This window comes from Zonotrichia albicollis, chromosome 8, assembly GCF_047830755.1.
Source record: "Zonotrichia albicollis isolate bZonAlb1 chromosome 8, bZonAlb1.hap1, whole genome shotgun sequence".
Classification (NCBI taxonomy): domain Eukaryota; kingdom Metazoa; phylum Chordata; class Aves; order Passeriformes; family Passerellidae; genus Zonotrichia; species Zonotrichia albicollis.
This window is the reverse complement of record NC_133826.1, coordinates 28,247,338-28,266,624: the sequence shown is the minus strand read 5'-3', so window position 1 is coordinate 28,266,624 and position 19,287 is coordinate 28,247,338. Positions and strand designations below refer to the sequence as shown.

The following is a 19,287-nucleotide window of genomic DNA, read 5'->3' as shown; positions in this document are numbered from 1 at the left end:
GCAGCTCGAGGCTGTGTGCTCTGGTTGTGTCAGTGCTGCTGGAGAAAGAGCCCAGCCCCAGCTGAGCACAGGCACCTTTCAGGAGCTGTGCAGAGTGATAAGGTCACCCCTGAGTTTCCTTTTCTCCAGGCTGAGCACCCCCAGCTGCCTCAGTGAAGGGTTTGTGTTCCCAGCCCCTCTCCAGCCTCATTTCCCCCTCTGGATGTGCTCAAACATCTCAACATCCTTCCCAAACTGAGGGGACACAGCACTCAGGGTGTGCCCTCAGCAGTGCCAAGGACAGATCCCAAGGGACCTGCTGGCCACCAGCACTGTGCTCTTAAAGAAGATGAGCCAGCAACTCCCTGGGGTGTGTCAGGCAAAGCCAGTGGGTCCAGGAGGTGGCCTGTCCCCTTCACTTAGCCCTGGTGACACATCCAGAGTGGTGTGCCCCACAGGACAGGGGACAGGGGCTCCTGGAGCAGCTCTGGGGAAGGGGACAGAAGGATAGGAGCTGGCAGAGCTGGGGCTGCTCAGCCTGGCTGGAAGAGGCTCACAGAGGATCTGATCCATGCACAGAGGGGGAGAAGAGGCAAAGCTCCTCCAGAGGCTTCAGACAACAGGCACAAACTGCCATAAAACCAATTCTGCCTGCACAGAGGAATAAACCTTTTCACTTCAAGGGCAACTAAACACTTGGGACAAGCTACCCAGAGGGGCTGTGTGTCACAGACATGTTTTTATGAAAAATCCTTTCCCATTAGGATTTTTCCTCCTGAGAAGCTGAGAAGCCTCAGGAACAAAATGCAAACAATGATTATCTGCTGCTGTGGAATGCAGCAGGTGCATCTGTGATTGGTCTCATGTTGGATGTTTTTAATTAATGGCCAATCACAGTCAGCTAGCTCAGAGTCTGTCTGAGACCAAAGCTTTTGTTATCATTCTTTCTTTTCCTATTCTTAGCCAGCCTTCTGATGAAATCCTTTCTTCTATTCTTTTAGTATAGTTTTAATATAATATATATCATAAAATAATAAATCAAGCCTTCTGAAACGTGGAGTCAGATCCTCGTCTCTTCCCTCATATCCTCAGACCCCTGTGAACACCATCACATCTGTGGGCTCTCCATGTTTGGACACACTCAAAACTCACCTGGATATTCTGCTGGGAGAAACCTGGAGGACATTGGAGCCTGCTCTAGGTGTCTCTAGAGCCTGAGGCTCTTTGCCACTTCCCTGTCCCACATTAATTCTATGTTTCTGAGCCAGCCCCAGGCCAAGGGGGAAGCTCCTTCCAAAGGCTAATATGGACCAATATGGACGAAAGAGAACCAATATGGTTCCTAGCAAGCACAGACCACAGTTTGAGGTGCTACCAAAGCTTCCCCAACAGCTGCAGCTGGGATTCCAGGAGCTGCCAGGATGCAGTGGAAAAACACAAGGCAGCAGCTCGTGAGTGGAGGCATCTCCTGGGAACCACCTGAGGAGCTCCCTGGAATCACTTGTGAGCCTGCAGTATTTCTGAATAAACTTAAGAACAATTAGCCTTTAACAGAAATCAATCTTAACAGGAAAATGCTCTTAATTAACTTAATGGAATAATAAAACATAGCACTACAATGAAAATAACAACATGAGAAATTTACTGGAGAAAGTAAAAAGGGGATAAAAGCATATTATGGTTTTAGGAGAGTCTGTTTTGCTTGCAACAACTTGTGGCTTCATCAAAAACAAAGCAATCATTGAGCTCTCTTTTGTCCATATTGGTCCATATTAGTCTAACATTTTTCCATTCCATATTTAAGGATTTTGTTCTGCTGGTGGGACTCCTGTCTCCCCCGTCTGTAGAAATATTAAATAATGCCTTCTGGTAGGCATCTCCTGGGAATTACCCTGTCCTTCCATGCTCAGCTCCTGAGGAGCTCCCTGGAACCACTTCTGAGCCTGCACTTGTGGTGTTTGTGAGGGGCCCCAGGACGAGGTAAGAGATGAGAATCTAAGTTCTCAGAAGGCATATTATTATATTATATTATATTATATTATATTATATTATATTATATTATATTATATTATATTATATTATATTATATTATATTATATTATATTATATTATATTATATTATGCTATACTAAAACTATACTAAAGAAAGAAGGCTTGATAAGAATGATAATGAAAGCTGGTGACTGACTCCTCAGACACAGCTGATGGTGATTGGTCATTAATTAAAAACAATTCACATATTTGGATAAACAATCTCCAGACCCCATTCCAGAACAGCAAAACAGAGAAAAACTGAAGCTTTCCAGCTTCCCAGGAGAAGAAATCCTGCCAAGGGATTTTTCAGAAAATATCACAGTGACTTTCACTGGCTCGGACCCTCCTCGATGCCCACCCCTCTGCAGCCCTTGGGAGGCTCTGCAGGCACTGGAATTAGCTCAGGGAATTCCTGCAGGGTGTGCCAGAAACCCAGGCTTTGAGGAAACTGGGTGAAGGATGCTGCTGTTTCCACACTGTTGCCAGGATATTCAGTGGAACTCGAGTTCATGCCAGGTCAGGAAAACAAACTCTCTCAGAACCCAGGACATGCCTCTGGCTGCCCTGGGTGATTCCAGACCCTGGCAAGGGGCTCAGAGACCTTGGCACAGAGTCAAACACACCTGTGCCTTCGATTTTAGCCCATGGAAACAATTACCAACTTTGTGTGAGGATTTACAAGCCACAAGAGTTTGAGTAGAATGACAGTGAATTTGTCACAGGGTGAAAAAGCAGAATTTTGGGGATTTAGAATGGAGGTTCAAGAGGCAAGATGGAATCTGGGCATGTCCTGTCCTCCCTCTTCTTTTCCTCCATCTTCTGCTGTGATGGTGACACTTCTGGGTTGGTTTAGAGCAGAGACAGACTGTCTAACATAGGTGATAGGTATTGGAAAATTATTGTAAATAAAGTACACACAGTTCTCAGTATAAAAAGTTAACACCAGCCCAAGGGCAAGGACTGTGCCACAACCCAACCTGCTGGACAGATCTCAGCAGGTCAGAGACAGAATGGAACAGATCAGAGAAAATAAACAACATTGAGAAGCAGAACCGAGGAAACTCAACTTCTTCTTTGAGCATGGGGCTGGGAAAAAAGAGACTTTCTAATACCTTGGAGATCATCTCAGCCACAGAAACCCCAGAAAACTCCTCCCCAGGATGCAAACCTTGATGTACACTGAAGGGAAGCAGGGAGAGCACAGGGAGGTTGTTGGGAAGGATGAAAGTTTGACAAGAAAGTCTCACAGATATGTGTGCTTGGCAGAAAGCGTTTTGAATGTAGAACCTGAAGAAGGAATAGAAATGAAAGCAAATTTTGATACAGAAGAAAAGAATTGCTGAGCCAGTCTCACTGGATAACCAAGGAGGCAAAGGGTGTGTTAGTTAGAAGGGGTTTTATGACTTAGAGCAAAGGATAAACCCACCCCAAACAAAAAGATGTTTTTACCAAGCAGAAAGATAGCACAGGCAAACAAAGCAGCAAATGTTGCAGCAAAAAGGTCTCAGAATTTTCCACTGCAAGAAAACTGAAAAACAACTTCTAGCTTAAACTGTAATGTACTAACTTTTAGTGATTGGAGAACAGTAACATGATCTTTCTTCTCCACGGGTTTGGGTGATTTTGTGTAATTGGGTAAAAAAGTCTCCATTGTGGGCTACACGTGGTTGGTTATTGGGTTAAAAGTAAAAATAATTCAGGTGTCATTTCTTAATTGGACAGTTTATCCTTGAAAGGCCTTGTAAAGACAGAGATAAGGCTCCATTTTTACCTTGTTAAAGTACTGTAGAAGTCACAGTTTGTGAGACTATGACATAGATAAGAGCTAACAAACATCTGAGTCTGAACAAGAAATGCCATCTCATGCATTTAATCCCAACCTTGGCAGAGAAAAGAATCAAAAGAATCAACAGTGCTGGGGAATACACTGGGAGACAGCAATGGAACTGGGGGAAATGGAACCAGTATACACCAAAAGGCCCCTTTGTCTCATTCAGGAAAGAGAAATTTTTAAAAAATTAAGGATGTAAGGGAAAAAAAAATCGGCGTAATTTGTGATCTGGGATGCAGAATGTGCACAGAACCAGGCAGAGGTTGCTGGGTCTCCTGCTCCTGGCAGCTCCCAGGCTCCCAAAAAAAGGGGATCTCACAAATTCACAGCGCCAGAGACGTGAATTGAGATGGCGCAAGTCAGGACATCACTTTTATTTACATTATCACTGTGCTGTGGGCAGAGTGTTTTGATTCCCACAGGACACTTAGACCCTCCACCTCACTCAGGATTGGGATACTGGGACACACAGGACAGATTATGGATTCTGTACCTGGCTAGCTTAAGAGATTTGATAACAGGATGCCTTGGCAAGAGCAAACAGAACTTTGAGGTTTAAATCAAGATTGCAAGAATATTCGATCAGATGGGCTCACCAGAAAAAGAAAATTACATTCTGCAAGCAAGAGATATTTAAAATGTATGTTTGTTTATGTGATTTTTAACCCAATCACTGTAGTTAAACATTACTAGCCTTCCTAGAATAAGTATAAAGCAGTTGTACTCCACAGTAAAATTGGATTCTTTGACCACCTCCAAGTCTTCCCCATCTCTCCTCATTGCTGATACCTCAGGTGCTCAAAGGCTGAATTACAGCATCTCACCCTCACTGTGCCACAGGTCTGCTGCTTTCCCCCAGCCTCCTCCATTCCCTGCCCAACACCTGCCTGGAATCAGCTTTTCCATGCACCTTTTCCATGCACCCTGGCTGTAAATACATCCCAAAACCAGAGCACAGCTTGCATTCCCCAAACTGCACAAACCAAGATTAAATCCCCATGCACTTGTGGGTTTCAGCCATGCAAAGCAGGGCTGGGTCCTGTGTGCTTCAAACTCAGCCTGGAGCCTTTCTGGGATGTGCTCCCTGTCCTCACCATCAGCTGAGGAAGCAGCTGCTCCTCCTGGAGGAGCCACAGGAGGGTCCCTGTTTGCTTGTTTTGATGAGGAGTTTTTCTTCTGAGCTGTCTCTAAGCCCAGCACTACCCAAAGGATGCTGCCAGGCATCCAGAGCAAACACAGCACTGATTCTACCTTGGGGCACTGCAGATCTCTCCAGGTTCCTCCATCCCTGGGCCCAGTGTGTGAGCACAGGGATGGAGGGCAGGGCAGCAGGCTGGCACAATGGAAAAATGGGGTTTAGTGTCTGCCCTGGGCTGGAGCCTCTCAGACATGAACAAGGTGGGCTGGAACATTCATTTTTCACCATAAAGTTAATCCTCCCCCAGAGCCACTGCCCCACAGGCACTTGGTGTTTGCTGTTCTCTGCCTTGCTTTATTCTTGGGGGGGGAAAAAAAAAAAACAGGGAAAACAGCATTTTACCCTTCCAATTCTTATACTACTTATGGAATTGTTTCCCTGGCAAAAGGCAGCAGAGGTTTAGTGAGGGTCAGACCTGCCAACACTGGTGAGCACAAAGAAAGAGCCTTTCTTCACTACCCTCAGAGTAGCTCAACCACATCTGGCTAGCAGCAGTGTCACATCTGCAAGGACAGGGGAGCTCATGCAGCATCTCTGGCTGTGCCCAGCACCCTGCAGAGCACCCAGCCACAGCCTGGAGCTGCTCAGACATTTTCCATGTTTCCCATGTCCCATTTGATGCCCTCCATCATTCTGCAGCTGTGGGAGAATAGCTCCCCCATACCCCCCTCACTGCTAACCAGAGCCAGAGTGCCCCAGTGAAAGCCTCCAGGGTGAGATGGGCCCTTTGGAAAATGAAATCACAGGGAAATTGCATTGTTACTAATAAAATTACTCATAAGGAAATCAATTTGCTTTTTTTCCTCACCCACAGGGCATCCATCTATTGCCAGAAAGCATCTCTGGTGCTGGGGTTGCTGGTTCTGCACACCTGCCTGGGCTTTGGCAAAGCTTTGGGGAGAGCACTGAGGGCTTGTCCCAGAAGGAGAGAATGGTTGGGATTGGAAGGAACCTTAAGGATCATCTTGTTTGAGCCTCCCTGCCACAGGCAGGGACACCTTCCACCTGACCAGGCTGCTCCAAGCTCCATCCAACCTGGCCTTGGGCACTGTCAGGGATCCAGGGCCAGCCACAGCTTCTCTGGACAACCTGTGGTGGGTCTCCCCACCCTCACAGCCAAGAATTCTTAACCTTAAACCCACTCACTTCCAGTTTAAAGCCATTCTCCCCCATCCTGCTTCACCAAAAGTCCCTCTCGTCCTGATGTTTGAGCCTGATGTTCAAGCAGGACCCTCTGGCACATGGTTTTTGTGGGTTGGTGGGGTAGCAGGGCACAGAAGTCTGGGAAAGGAACAGAAGAAGCCCCTTGGTGCTCACCAATGAGAGGAATGGTGGATTTGTCTTTACAAACAAGCTGTGGGTCTGCTGGGAGATAAAACCAGCACTGGGAGAGAAAAGGGAAACAATGGGAAGGATTCCACTGATTGACGAATGGAAAAAGAGATTTGCTTTTACAAATAAACTTCAGGTTTGCTGATAAACGAAATTAGACACTGAAAGATGGAAGAAACAATGGGGAAGGAAAACCCCTAAATTCCATAAGAATTAAAAATTAAAAGGGAGGGTTGTACATTGGAGGGAAAACTTTGGTATCTGTCATATCAGGGAGTCTGAACCTCTCAGGTACCTCAGCCAATGGGGAAAACTCCCTGAATTCCATAAGAATTCAAAATTGAAAGGGAGGGTTATACATTAGAGGGAAATCTTTGGTACCAGGTGTTTTGGGAAGTCTGAACCTCTCAAGTACCTCAGAAATGGGGAAAGAGAGAAGAGAAATGCAGCTGGGAAATTGGGATCAAAAGGAGGCTGCGTCCTCCAAAAATGTGAGAGACCCCAGGGGAATGCTCCATGGCCTCTCCCTTTAATGGAATAAAGTAAAAGGACTCTTCTGTCTCTTTTTTGGACATCAACCTCTGGTGTTTATGATTAATTTTCCTAACACCAGCTTCCCAGGAAGATTCCGGCAGAGGCAGGCAGGGGCTCTCTGCTCCTCAGTGGGACATGGGGGCTGCAAAGCCCAAGGGCCAGAGCCCATTATCCTCCCCAGCATCACAGACTTCCAAAAAACCATCACAAACTGGGATGAAATAACAAACTCAATCACAATGGAGCTGGGAAATGCAAAGCCAGGACCCTTCCAGCCTGGGGAAACATCCTCTTAAACCACACTGAGCATTCCCTCTGGGTTAAAAACAGAAATATTGGGCTTTTGGGGGCTTTTTTTTAAAATATTGGGTTGCTGCGTGGAGCAACTGAGGGCAGCCAAAGGTGGGCACATCCCAGCAGCAGGAGCAGGAAGAGCTCCAGCCCCATGTCCCTACCACCAAGCAGGGCTTGGAGCTGCAGGCTGCTAATTAGCGAGTCGACAATTAACGAGGCCACCCCTCAGCTTCCTGCCCCGCCGTGATTTATTCATCTGGCACCCCCAGGGGGCTGCACAAGATAACGAGGCGCCGAGCACCTGCCGAGCCCAGATGGCAATTTATTATTTCCCTGCAAAGCCAGGAGGTTCCCTGGGCACCAAGGGATGAGCAGGGCCAGGGAGAGCCCAGCCCCAGCCATGGGCTGCTCTCCAAATAAAAGCAGAAGCAGACTCAGCCTTATCACAAGTGGTTTTATCATGGAAACCATCCCAAGGAAACCCTACCAGCCTCACACAAGCAAAGCACTGACCTAGATCTTGCCAAAGCAACGTGCCACATCTAATTAATTTGGGGGGTCCCATCTCCTTTGGGTGTTTTATTAAACATTATTCCCCAAATCAGCTTCTGGAGGCAGGGAACTGCTCCAGACCAGTGACAGTGGAGGAGGATGTGTTGCAACAGCTTATCCCAGGCTGTCTTGCTGATTGCTGGGCAGGCACAGGGAGGGGAAGTTTTTTTTTTTAATAATAATAATAATAATAATAATAATAATAATAATAATAATAATAATAATAATAACAATAACAATAATAATAATAACAATAATGATAACATCATTATTACCACTATTATTATAACATATCATAATAACCACTATTATTATAATAGTGATTAAAATTTTGATTATAATTTTAATCGTGATTTTTATTATTTTTATTTAAAATATAAAATAGTAATATTTTTTATTATTAATATTATGTTATTTCTATGTGGGACTGAAGTACATGGCCACAGCCTTGCCATACACTGAGCATAGGGTGAGAGAGGCCAATCCAGGACTTGGAGCTGGGCTTTTCTCACAGCACCAAGACAAAGCATAAGTTAATTAAAGGAAAATAATACAATAAGTTAATTAAAGGAAAATAATAAAATAACCTGTGGGTTCTAGCTCTTGTTTTCTCAAGTTTGTTAATGTCCCAGCTTGCTCTGATTCAGGAAGACTTGGGCACCTTTTAGAATTTAATACAAATCATGGAAAAAGCCTCTAAGATCATGTCCAACCCTTGGCTCAGCACTTCCAAATCCCACAAAAAATGTCCCCAACCACCATATCCACAGATAAAGTCCTCACAGCTGGGTCAAGCCACAGAAAAAGCAGAAAGGCAACAGCCCCAAATGTTATCTAAATACCCAGATACAGCCAAGGGAAACTGCCTGGAGGACTTCCTAAACAGAGAGTTTCCAAATTTTACCTGCCACCCCACAATCTGAGGACACACCATTCCCATGGGATGCCACCCCCAGCTCAGATCCAGGATATGGAGCCCAGCTGGCTCCACAGGGAGCCAAGAGAACAGCCCCAGACCCTCCCAGCAGCCCCACACAGGACAGGGTATGCTCCCAATCCCCCCAGCTGCCCACCTGGGCTGGGGCTATTGCATTTGTAGGGATGCCCCAACAAAAGCAGGAATGATGCATTTGACTTCGTGTCTTTAGAAGGTTAATTTATCCTTTTATGATACTACATTATATTAAAGAATACTAAACTAAACTATACTAAAGAATACAGAAAGGATACTTACAGAGTGCTGAAAAGATAATCATGAAAACTTGTGACTCTCAGGACCCAGGACATCCCTCTGGCTGTCCTGAGCAGCCCAGACCTCTGCCAGGGGTCTCAGAGACCCTGGCACAGAGCCCAAAATGCCCCTGTGGGTTTGATTATGACCCGAGGAGCAAATTACCAACCTTGTATGAAGAACAGAAGGCCACAACAGCTTAAATAGAATATTAGTGAAGTTATCACAGGGTGGAAAAGTAGATTTTGAGGTTTTTGGTATGGGAGCTCAGGAGGAAAGATGGAAGGAACCGGGCATGTCCTGCCTTTCTCCTTCTTCTTCTTGGCCTCCATCTTCTGCTGTGATGGTGGCACTTTTGGATTGGTTTAGAGTAGAAGCTCACTGTCTAACATAAGTGATAGGTATTGGAAAGTAATTGTAAATACTGTATATGAAGTTTTTAGTATAAAGACATAACACCACCCCAGGGGCAGGCAGAGTGCCTGGAACTGTCCTGCTGGACGGACCTCAGCAGGGCAGGAGAAAATTTTTTATAGATAAGATACAATAAACAACCTTGAGACTGAGAAATGAAGAGCTCTGACTCCTCCTTCAAGTGTCAGGCTAGGAAAAGAGACTTTCCAACTTTTCTTGGGGTCACTCTGCCCAGCTGGAGATCCCAACTCGTGACTCTTTCCAGAGTCCTGACACAGCTTGGCCCTGATTGGCCAAAGAGCCAAAACCACTCACAGCAGAATCCAATGAAACAATCACCTGTGGCTAAACCATCACCAAACACATTCCACACGAGCACAACACAGGAGAAGCAAATGAAATAAGAATTGTTTCCCTTTTCTCTGAGGCCTCTCAGCTTCCCAGGAGGAAAACCCTGGGCAAAGAAATTTTTCCGAGAACGCAAATGCCGCAGGACGCTCCAGTACTTACTCCCACTCCTTCCTCCGCGCCTGGGGCGTGCTCTGCATCTTGTGTGCCTCGTGGGCCTTGATGATGTCCCTCTGCTCGATGAGGCCTCCCCGCCGGCGCTTGATCACCTCGGGGCTCACGGCCACCAGCTGGGCCAGCCCCGGTTCCACCTCGCCATCGCGGCAGCGCGACTCGCACAGAGCGTCCAAGGAGGCGGCGCGTGACACCAGGGCCTGGGCCAGGCTCTGGGGCTCCAGCAGGTTGCAGGAGTGGGTGTTCTGCATCAGTCCCAGGCGGTGCTGGCGCCACGTCTCCTCCTCGGGCAGGGCCAGGATGCAGCGGGACGAGGCGGCGTCCAGCTCAGCCGCCCTCGCCGGGGCGCCCATGGAGCACGTCCCGAATCCCAGCATGGCTATGGCTGCTGCTGCTGGGGATCATCACTCTGCAAGGGAACAGCACAGAGGGAGCCTCAGGGAGTTGCTGGTTTTGCCCCAGGATTCCCCCCATTCCACCCACATCAACCAAAAGTCCTGTTTCTCTTGGTTTGTCAGGCTGGGGTTTGCTGGTTTTGCCCCACATCAACCAAAAGTCCCACTTCCCCTTGGTTGGGGTTTACTGGTTTTGCCCAACAATTCCCTCCATTCCCTCCATATCAACAAAAAGTCCTGTTTCTCATTAGTTTGCTGGATTGGGATTTCCTGCTTTTGTCCCATATCAACCAAAAGTCCCATTTCTCTGGGTTTGTCAGGCTGGGGTTAGTGGCTTTGCCCCACAATTCCCTCCATTCCTTCCACATCAACCAAAAGTCCCATTTCTCTTGGTTTGTCAGGCTGGGGTTTACTGGTTTTGCCTCATGATTCCCTCCATTTCCCCCCACATCAACCAAAAGTCCTGTTTCTCATTAGTTTGTCGGGCTGGGGTTTGCTGGTTTTGTCCCACATAAACCAAAAGTCCCATTTCCCCTTGGTTTATGGGGCTGGACCCTCTCACAGCAGGACGCACATCACTGGATATCCAAGGTTAGGGCAAGGGGCAGTGTCATCCTGTTCTTCTAAGCTTTCTGATGTTTACATCCTTGTAACGAACTTTCTCAGGCAGTTTTATACAAATAATTATTGTTTTACATTCTTTTCTGGAAGAAGAGAAATTTAATAGTCTGTTAGTTTGCCCAGTGTCATTGGAGAGGTGGCACTGTCACCCTCCAATCCACTGCCACTTTTGGAAATCTATAAATGTTGAAGTCAGAAATTCAGCTTCTCTTCTTTTTACCTTGAAAGTTCCAGCATCTGCATCATTTTATTTCATGTCCTACAGCAGCAGGGCAGCAGCTCCTGCCTCCCTCATCTTTCCCAACTGAGCCTCTTGAACCTGCAGCTCCCTGATCCAGTAGCCAGCCCTCCCTGGAGCAGCACAGCTGGATGAGATGGGAAAAAGGATTTGGGAACACATGGATCAAACCACACCAAACAATCAGTCCTTCCATTTGGTTGGTTTTCCTCTATGGGACACCCCTGGCTGGAGCATCCAGATTTTCCTCCAGCCCCACACTCAAGGACATCCAAGGAGAGAAGCAGAATTTCAGGAGGCTGGATGGGGAAGTACCAGCCTGGCTTTGAGCTGGGAGCTGCACAAGGGAGCCAGAGACAGGGGAACAGAGCCAGGAGCACCACACGGAGCAGTGATCCTTGGCCAAGCAAAGCAGGGGATGCCCTACAGGCAGGAGCTGCTCATGGCCAGGACTACACCCAAAGCCATGGAGAAATGCTTTATTTTCATGTTGGAAAAGCTCTGTTCAGCCTCTTATTGGTGCAGGAAAGGCTTTGATTTGGCAGTACCAAAAATTCCCCATCCAGCATCTCATTCATGATGAAGGTGAAAAAGGGGATGAGAGAAAGCAGCAGGCAGCCAAGGCCATTGCTCCCTTCCTAACTCCATCCTTAATGCAGGAGAAAGCAAGGAAAAGGAGGATTGAAATCCCCCAGTCATGCAGCAAGCTAAGCACATCATCATCTAACCCCTTCCCATTTGGAGATACCTCCAGAACAAATAGGGAGGTGAGAAGAGAGGATGGGATAAAGGCTGGGGAGCACCACATTTCCACCAGAAGCAAAAATAAATTAAATATAGGGGGGAAAAAAATTAACAGTAACTGAGGGGACAACAGCAATCCTAGTGAAAATAAACCTGCCATGCCTCACGAGGGGAAGGGATGGAGGGCCCTGGGGAGCATCCCATTTCCTCCAGGTGATGCCTTGTAAATAGCAGGCATCCAAAGCCGCCCTCAGATTTAAACCAGTCCAGCCCAAGGGGCACTCAGCCCTTGGCAAGCTCTCCAGAAGGAAGAAGGCAACTGCCAGCAAGAGCCTCAGCAAATTAATTAGCACATTGATAAGAGGAGTTAGGCTGCTCCCACTGAGAGCTATAAATGGATCCTCCACTCCACTACTTTGCTTACCCATGCGACTTTTTTAGGAGCATTAATTACTTGTTCAAGTCAGTTCTGGACACCTTCATCATATCTCATTTCCACCAGCTTCTGCTTTTCCTTTTCATATTGCTCTGCTCATTCTCAACCCTCCCCTCTCAAAGTTTAACTCTAGGTTTCCTTGGGTTTGGGGAGCATTTTTGGTTTTCTTTTTCCTGTGGCTGGTGAGCTTTTTTTGGGGGGGGCTTTTATGGTTTTCTTTTTCCTGAGGTTGGTGAGCTTTTTTGTTTTGGTTTGGGGTTTTTTTTTTGTTTGTTTGTTTTGTTCAGCCTCTGTTTGTTTTGGGGTTTTTATGTTTATTTTAAACAGCCATTAGCCCTGTTCCTTCCCTAAACATTTCCCTGGCAAGGACAGGAGGATTTCATGCACACCAAGCGTGAACACTCCAGGTTTCAGGCATGCCTGAGGACAATTAGCCAAGAGCAAAGGAGGATAAATCCCAAGGGCAGGTCCAGCATCCCCACAGACATTCCCAGGGCATCTCCCACTCCAGCTGAGTCCCAGGCTTGGGGGTAAGAGGGAAAGCTCAGGCAGAGCCCTCAAACAAAACCCTGAGAAAGTTGGAAGAAACAAACAGAAATAATTAGCTCTGCCTCCCCCAAGCAAACAGGGCTCATGCTGCCAGCAGAACAAGCCACGTTCCCTCTGGAGAAGTGACAAGGAGAGAAGGGAGGATGCCAGAACATTTTGTTAAGGAAAGCTGACGAGGTTTCACGCTAACGAGGGATGCCACATGCCAGGTACAGAGCAGCTGGCACCAGGGCACCTCTTCTGGCCTTTGGACCCCTCCTCACACACTGAAAACAAACATTTTATTTTTACCCAAGATCTGAATTAATGGGAAAAACACCACATTGGCTCCTGTAATTTGGTTTCTGGTGTTTAAATGCCAGCCCTGCCCCTGCTGGTGGGAACCATGCTGGAAAAGGGCATGGCCAGAGCCAGGAGCCAGCCAGCAGCCCTGCCTCCAGCCTGGATTTTCTTAAAAACACAGAACTCTGCATGTGTGTGTGTCACAAAATGGCCTGGGATGGGAAAAAACTTTAAATTCATCTTGTTCCGGCTCCCCTGACAAAGGCAGGGACACTTTTCACTATCCTAGGCTGTTCCAAGCCCCATCCAACCTTGGACACTTCCAGGGGCAGCCACGGCTTCTCTGGGCACCCTCTGCCAGTGCTTCACATGGCAGAATTTTCTTCTAATATCTCACCTAAACCTGCTCTGCCAGTGTGAAGCCATTCCCCTTTGTCCTGTCACTCCAGCCCTCATAAATATTTCCTCTCCATTTTTCTTGTAGGCTCCCTTCATGTTTCAGTGCCTCTGAGGCCTTCCAGCTGCAGACCAGCCCTCTCCTGGGGATAAACCCAGATTGTCACAGCTCCCTGTTAACAGCCAGGCAGAAAATTACTTCATACCTCCACTAATGACAATTAGGGGCTAAAAACAGTGCAGGAAAACAGCACATCCACGTGTATTGACACCTCTGTGGTCTCACGGGCGGTTTCCCAGCCCCTGCCACAGGGACAGGGATGTCACTGTCCAGCTGGCCTGTGTTTGATACAGACCCAAGGAATCACTGCACTGTGATAAAAGGCTTCCAACACATTAAAGTGAAGCCTCTAGAAGCTCTCACCTCCCAAACTTCATTCTGAAAGCAATAAAAGTCAGGAAAATTACTGTTAGCTCCTGCTGCAGAGGAATCATCTCGGTAAAACCATGGCCACAGGGCACTGAGAATGGCCAAACTGAATTAGGGAGAGAATATTCAGCTACCAAAAACAACATTGGCACTTGTGCATTTCTTTTCGTTTCCTTCCTTCACTTCATTTCATTTCCTTCCTTCTATTTCCTTTCATTTCCTTCCTTCCTTCCATTTTATTTCCTTCCATTTCATTTCCTTCCTTCCATTTCCTTTCCATTCCTTCCATTTAATTTAATTTAATTTCATTTCCTTCCTTCCCTTCCTCCTTACACAGCCAAACACAGAGCAGCTCTGGCCCCACTGGTACACCAGTGTGGGCTGAAATGGGGCACAAAATCAGCATCCCCACAACCCACTGAGAAAATGCTTTTCAAGCACAGGAGCACAAGTGATGGAAGAAGCAGCACACAGATCCTCCCTACAGCATCCTCAAGAGACCCAACCCTGTTATCTCAACCCCAGCAGGCAGGAGACCCAGAGATCTCACACCATGGCTCATTTTTCCCCCCTTTGGCAGCTGATTAACTAATAGAGAGCAGCAGGGAGGGGCAGGTTGGCAGCAGCAGCAGGAGGAAATTCCTTGTAGGGGTTTTCAGTGCTGTGTTTGTGTTCAAGGGCAGCAATCAAGCCTTTAGCCAAGTGAAAGGTGGATTACCATAATCACCACACTCAGCACTCAGGGCAGAGCTGGGTGAGCTCTTTGCTGCCATTAGCTGAACAACTTTTACCAAAAATCCTGGAGTTAAAGCAAAAGGTTTAAATGCTGTGCTGAGCTCCAGCAGCGCCCTGGAGAGCAGGGAGGCAGAGATCCCTTCCCAGAGAGGGCAGGATGGACAAATCCTGGCTGGGCTGTATCCCACAGGCCCTCCAAACGTGGCTCAGCAGCCTTCGCTGAGGATCTGCAGGATGGTTTTGACAGCAGCATCAGAGCAAGAAGCTGTTAAGTATATGTATGTATGAGAAATGTGTATGGTACTAGCTATATATACACATAATATAAATCTATATGAGAGTGAGAGGAATGAGGGATTCGTCTTTACAAACAGGCTGTGGGGCTGCTGGGAGATAAAACCAGCTCTGGGAGAGAAAAGAAACAATGGGAAGGATTCCACTGATTGATGAATGGAAAAAAGAGATTTGCTTTTACAAATAAACTTTAGGTTTGCTGATAAATTAAATTAGACATTGAGAGATGAAAGAAACACTGGGGAAGAAAAAAAACCTACTAAATTCCATAAGAATTAAAAAGGAAAAGGGAGGGTTGTACATTGGAGGGAAATTGTTGGTATCAGGCATATTGGGAAGTCTGAACCTCTCAAGTATCTCAGAAATGGGAAAACCCCCTAAATTCCATAAGAATTAAAAATGAAAAGGGAGGGTTATACATTAGAGTGAAATCTCTGGTATCAGGCATATTGGGAAGTCTGAATCTCTCAAGTACCTCAGCCAATGGGGAAAGAGAGAAGGGAAATGCGGCTGGGAAATTGGGATAAAAAGGAGGCTGCATCCTCCAAAAATTGGAGACATCCCACGGGAATGCCCCATGGCCTCTCCCTTTATAAGGACTCCTCTGTCTCCTTTTTGGGCATAAACCTCTGGTGTTTGCGGGTTAATTTTCCTAACAAGAGCATCCAGGATGCTGCACCCAAGCACCTTGGGGATGACCAAAGTCAGATAAGGATTCTCCATGTCACCAGCCCACAGGAGCTTGGCTGGGAGCTCACAGGCTGGCACCTGACCCTGGCCTGGTCCCACCTTTCCTGGTTCACAGGGATGCTGCCCTGCTGCCCCCAGCTCAGGGGACACTTGGACAATCCAAAGCCTCCCTCCACCGAGCCTGCTTGCCCTGAGCTGCTAATCACCAGTCCCTGCTAATTACCTCCAGGGGGGAAGGGGAGCTCAGGCAGGCAGGGTGGAAAAGCAGAGCTCAGAGGAAGAATTTCAGCGTGGGGCCCTTCCAAACAGAGACAGATGGGCTGTGAGAGAGGCTGATTCATCCTCGTGGCCTTTTCCTCTCCTGCCACGTGCACTTCCCCTGGCACTGCCATGGATGCTGGGCTGGGGGAGCCTTGCCTGGGGCAGCTCTGGGGGGCTCCAGCCCATCTGGGGCTGTGTTTCAGAGCAGTGCCAGCTGGTGAGGGGGTTATTTTTAGTCATTTGATGCTGGGGAAAAGTTTGTGGGATGAAAACCCCCAGCGTTGGCAGATTTGCGGTGGTTCTGCTGGGGAAGAGCTGCTCCCAGCATCCCTGGGATCTACTGAGAGCTGGGGCTGCATCCCAGGCTTGGGAGATTTGGACACCAGTAACAGAGGGGTTTAAATGAGGTGGGGAAGAAGGGAGGAAAAGAGAGAGGGAGAAGGAAAAGGGGAGAAGGAAAAGGGGAGAAGGAAAAGGGGAGAAGGAAAAGGGGAGAAGGAAAAGGGGAGAAGGAAAAGGGGAGAAGGAAAAGGGGAGAAGGAAAAGGGGAGAAGGAAAAGGGGAGAAGGAAAAGGGGAGAAGGAAAAGGGGAGAAGGAAAAGGGGAGAAGGAAAAGGGGAGAAGGAAAAGGGGAGAAGGAAAAGGGGAGAAGGAAAAGGGGAGAAGGAAAGACATTTACAGGCAGAGGTTTCTTGAACAGATTTAGTCCTACACACAGCAAAAGGTGCGGATGAAAGGATTGGGTCAAATGTACCAAAATGGGAGAGTCAGGAAAGGCAGCATCACATGTGCTGGCGTACTGAGGGCAGAGGGACATGGTGGAATCAAAGAAAGGCCATTTGGCTCAAAAACCATCATTTTCTCATCATCCACTGGCATATTACACACTGCTTTTTGGGCCACAGCGACAGCAAAACAACACAACAAAGAGCCTTGGAACACCTGCAAAGATCAGAAGGAGCAAAGAGCAGAGCTCAGAACACCCAGGAGCTGCTCCAGGCCAGGAGAAGCCACAGCAGCAGACACGAGAGAACCTTTTGTCTGGGAGCAGCTTCTGTTCTACCAGGCCAGGGCTGTCACGGCAGCAGAACTCACTCCCCAGGGCCCACCCCTCCTACAGAGCCCAATCTCAGGGGATCAGCTTTAGGAGAAACAAAACGTGAAATCATCTCATCCCTCCTTTAACAGCAACTGTTAAACAACACTGTGACCATGTTCACAGGGGGTCTTGGATGAGGGAAGAGATGAGGATCTGACTCCATGTTTCAGAAGGCTTGATTTATTATTTTATCATATATATTACATTAAAACTATACTAAAAGAATAGAAGAAAAGGTTTCATCAGGAGGCTGGCTAAGAATAGAATAGCAAAGAATGATAAAAGTTTGTGGCTCAGCTCTCCATCCGAGTCAGCTGACTGTGATTGGCCATTAATTACAAACATCCAAAATGGGCCAATCACAGATGTACCTGTTGCATTCCACAGCAGCACATAATCATTGTTTACATTTTGTTCCTGAGGCCTCCCAGCTTCTCAGGAGGAAAAATCCTAAGGAAAGGATTTTCCATAAAAGATGTCTGTGACACAACACCACCAACTATTTATCCCTGTGCCCAGGAAACAGCAACCCCAGCCCCAAGGATGCTCTCAGAGCATGGGCAGGCACATCCCTGCTGCAGTGGCAGGGAGAGATGGGGCTGTGTGGCCTGGCACTGGGGCAGAACCAGGCACAGAGATTGAAAATATGAGCATTCACTAACACATAATCACAGATTGATTACATGCAGGTGCTTTCATTGAGAGCTCTGGGTGTCAGGGGTACACAGACCCAAATCTGATTCTGACATGGGTTTGGGATGAACATGTTTTTATATTCTATCCTTATATAACTCACATATTAATTATTAAACTTACATTGTTCTACTGTATACATTGATTCCATCCAAACACAGGTTTCTCGTGATCCCCCTCAAACTCCTAACATAGTTTCTCATGATTCTTTAAACAATAATTGCATCTAATCACATCTAACAATTATATCATTTATCATATACTGCCTTCAGAGGTGCAGTTTCACAGGATCCAGCAAATACAAGGTCTAACACTTCCCAGGGTCTACTAAGCCTGACTTTCTTTCTAGCTCTCCAAATTTTGTGATTTTAAAATCTTTTCCTATCAGGAACACCCATCCCGACAGCCCAAACCTCTTCCAGCACCACCTTTGAGACAGCCTCATCCCAACCCCTCTGCCTGCAGCTCCTCACACATCCACCACACCTACACCCTGCCACCCCCAATTCCAGCTCCACACCAGCATCCCAAACCCCCAGGAGAGCAGTGAGAGGCAGACAGACAGACAGACAGACCTGAAGGGGTTTGTGCCATCCGCCGTGGGCAGGAATGGGGGAGATGGGATGATGCCTGGCACAGCTCAGTGTTCCTTGTACAAGCTATTCCACCCAGGAGGGAAGGGGATGGCTCCAGTGGGAGCAGCTCTGCAAACAGCAGGAATAAAGCTTGGCAACAGGAATAATCCAGGATGGGAATTCCAGAGGGATCTGTGCAGCAGCAGCGTCCAGAGCCCAGCAGCGCCGAGCGCGGGCAGGAGCTCGCTTTCCAAAGAAGGGCACAGCCAGGACTCCTGGAGAGAATTTCCAGGCCACCCTCCAGGAATTAACTCAGCTGTCACCCCTATGGAACCGTGCGGCCCTTCTCCCTCTGCTCCCACCAGGAGGAGATTCCCCTTTGGAAAGGCAGAACAGTGCTCCTGTGTGATGGTGTTCACAGGGGTCCGAGGATGAGGGAAGAGATGAGGATCTGACTCCATTTTTCAGAAGCCTTGATGTATTATTTTATGATATATATTATATTAAAACTATACTAAAATAATAGAAGAAAAGGTTTCATCTCAGAAGGCCAGCTAAGCTAAGAATAGAAAAAGAAAGAAAGATAACAAAGGTTTGTGTCTCGGACTCTCTATCCAAGCCAGCTGACTGTGATTGTCCATTAATTAGAAACAACCACATGAGACCAATCACAGACCCACCTGTTGCACTCCATAGCAACAGATAATCAATTTTTGCATTTTGTTCCTGAGGCCTCTCAGCTTCTCAGGAGGAAAAGTCCTAAGGAAAGGATTTTCCATAAAAGATGCCTGCAACACTCCTGTGCTCCCTGTCATGCCCCAAGGCAGGGCACACAGCCCAGGCACAGCACAGGGATGGGAACAGCCTCAAACTGTCCCTGTGCCCAGGCACAGGCACAAGGAGAGTGGCATCTGCACAGCCCAGCCCA

General features: G+C 47.4%; 1 protein-coding gene across 10 annotated transcripts in view; it reads right to left on the bottom strand.

The window, feature by feature from the left end:
- Positions 1-19,287, bottom strand: part of CACNA1E (calcium voltage-gated channel subunit alpha1 E) — a 147,124-nt gene that overhangs the window by 110,402 nt on the left and 17,435 nt on the right. For all 10 annotated transcript variants that reach the window (XR_012581441.1, XM_074546404.1, XM_074546407.1 and 7 more), the window contains exon 2: positions 9,910-10,330. Coding sequence is in view for 9 of the 10 variants with exons in the window: in XM_074546404.1 (XP_074402505.1) it covers positions 9,910-10,298 (389 nt within the window). In the remaining variant the exon portion in view is untranslated. The remainder of the gene's footprint in view (positions 1-9,909; positions 10,331-19,287) is intronic.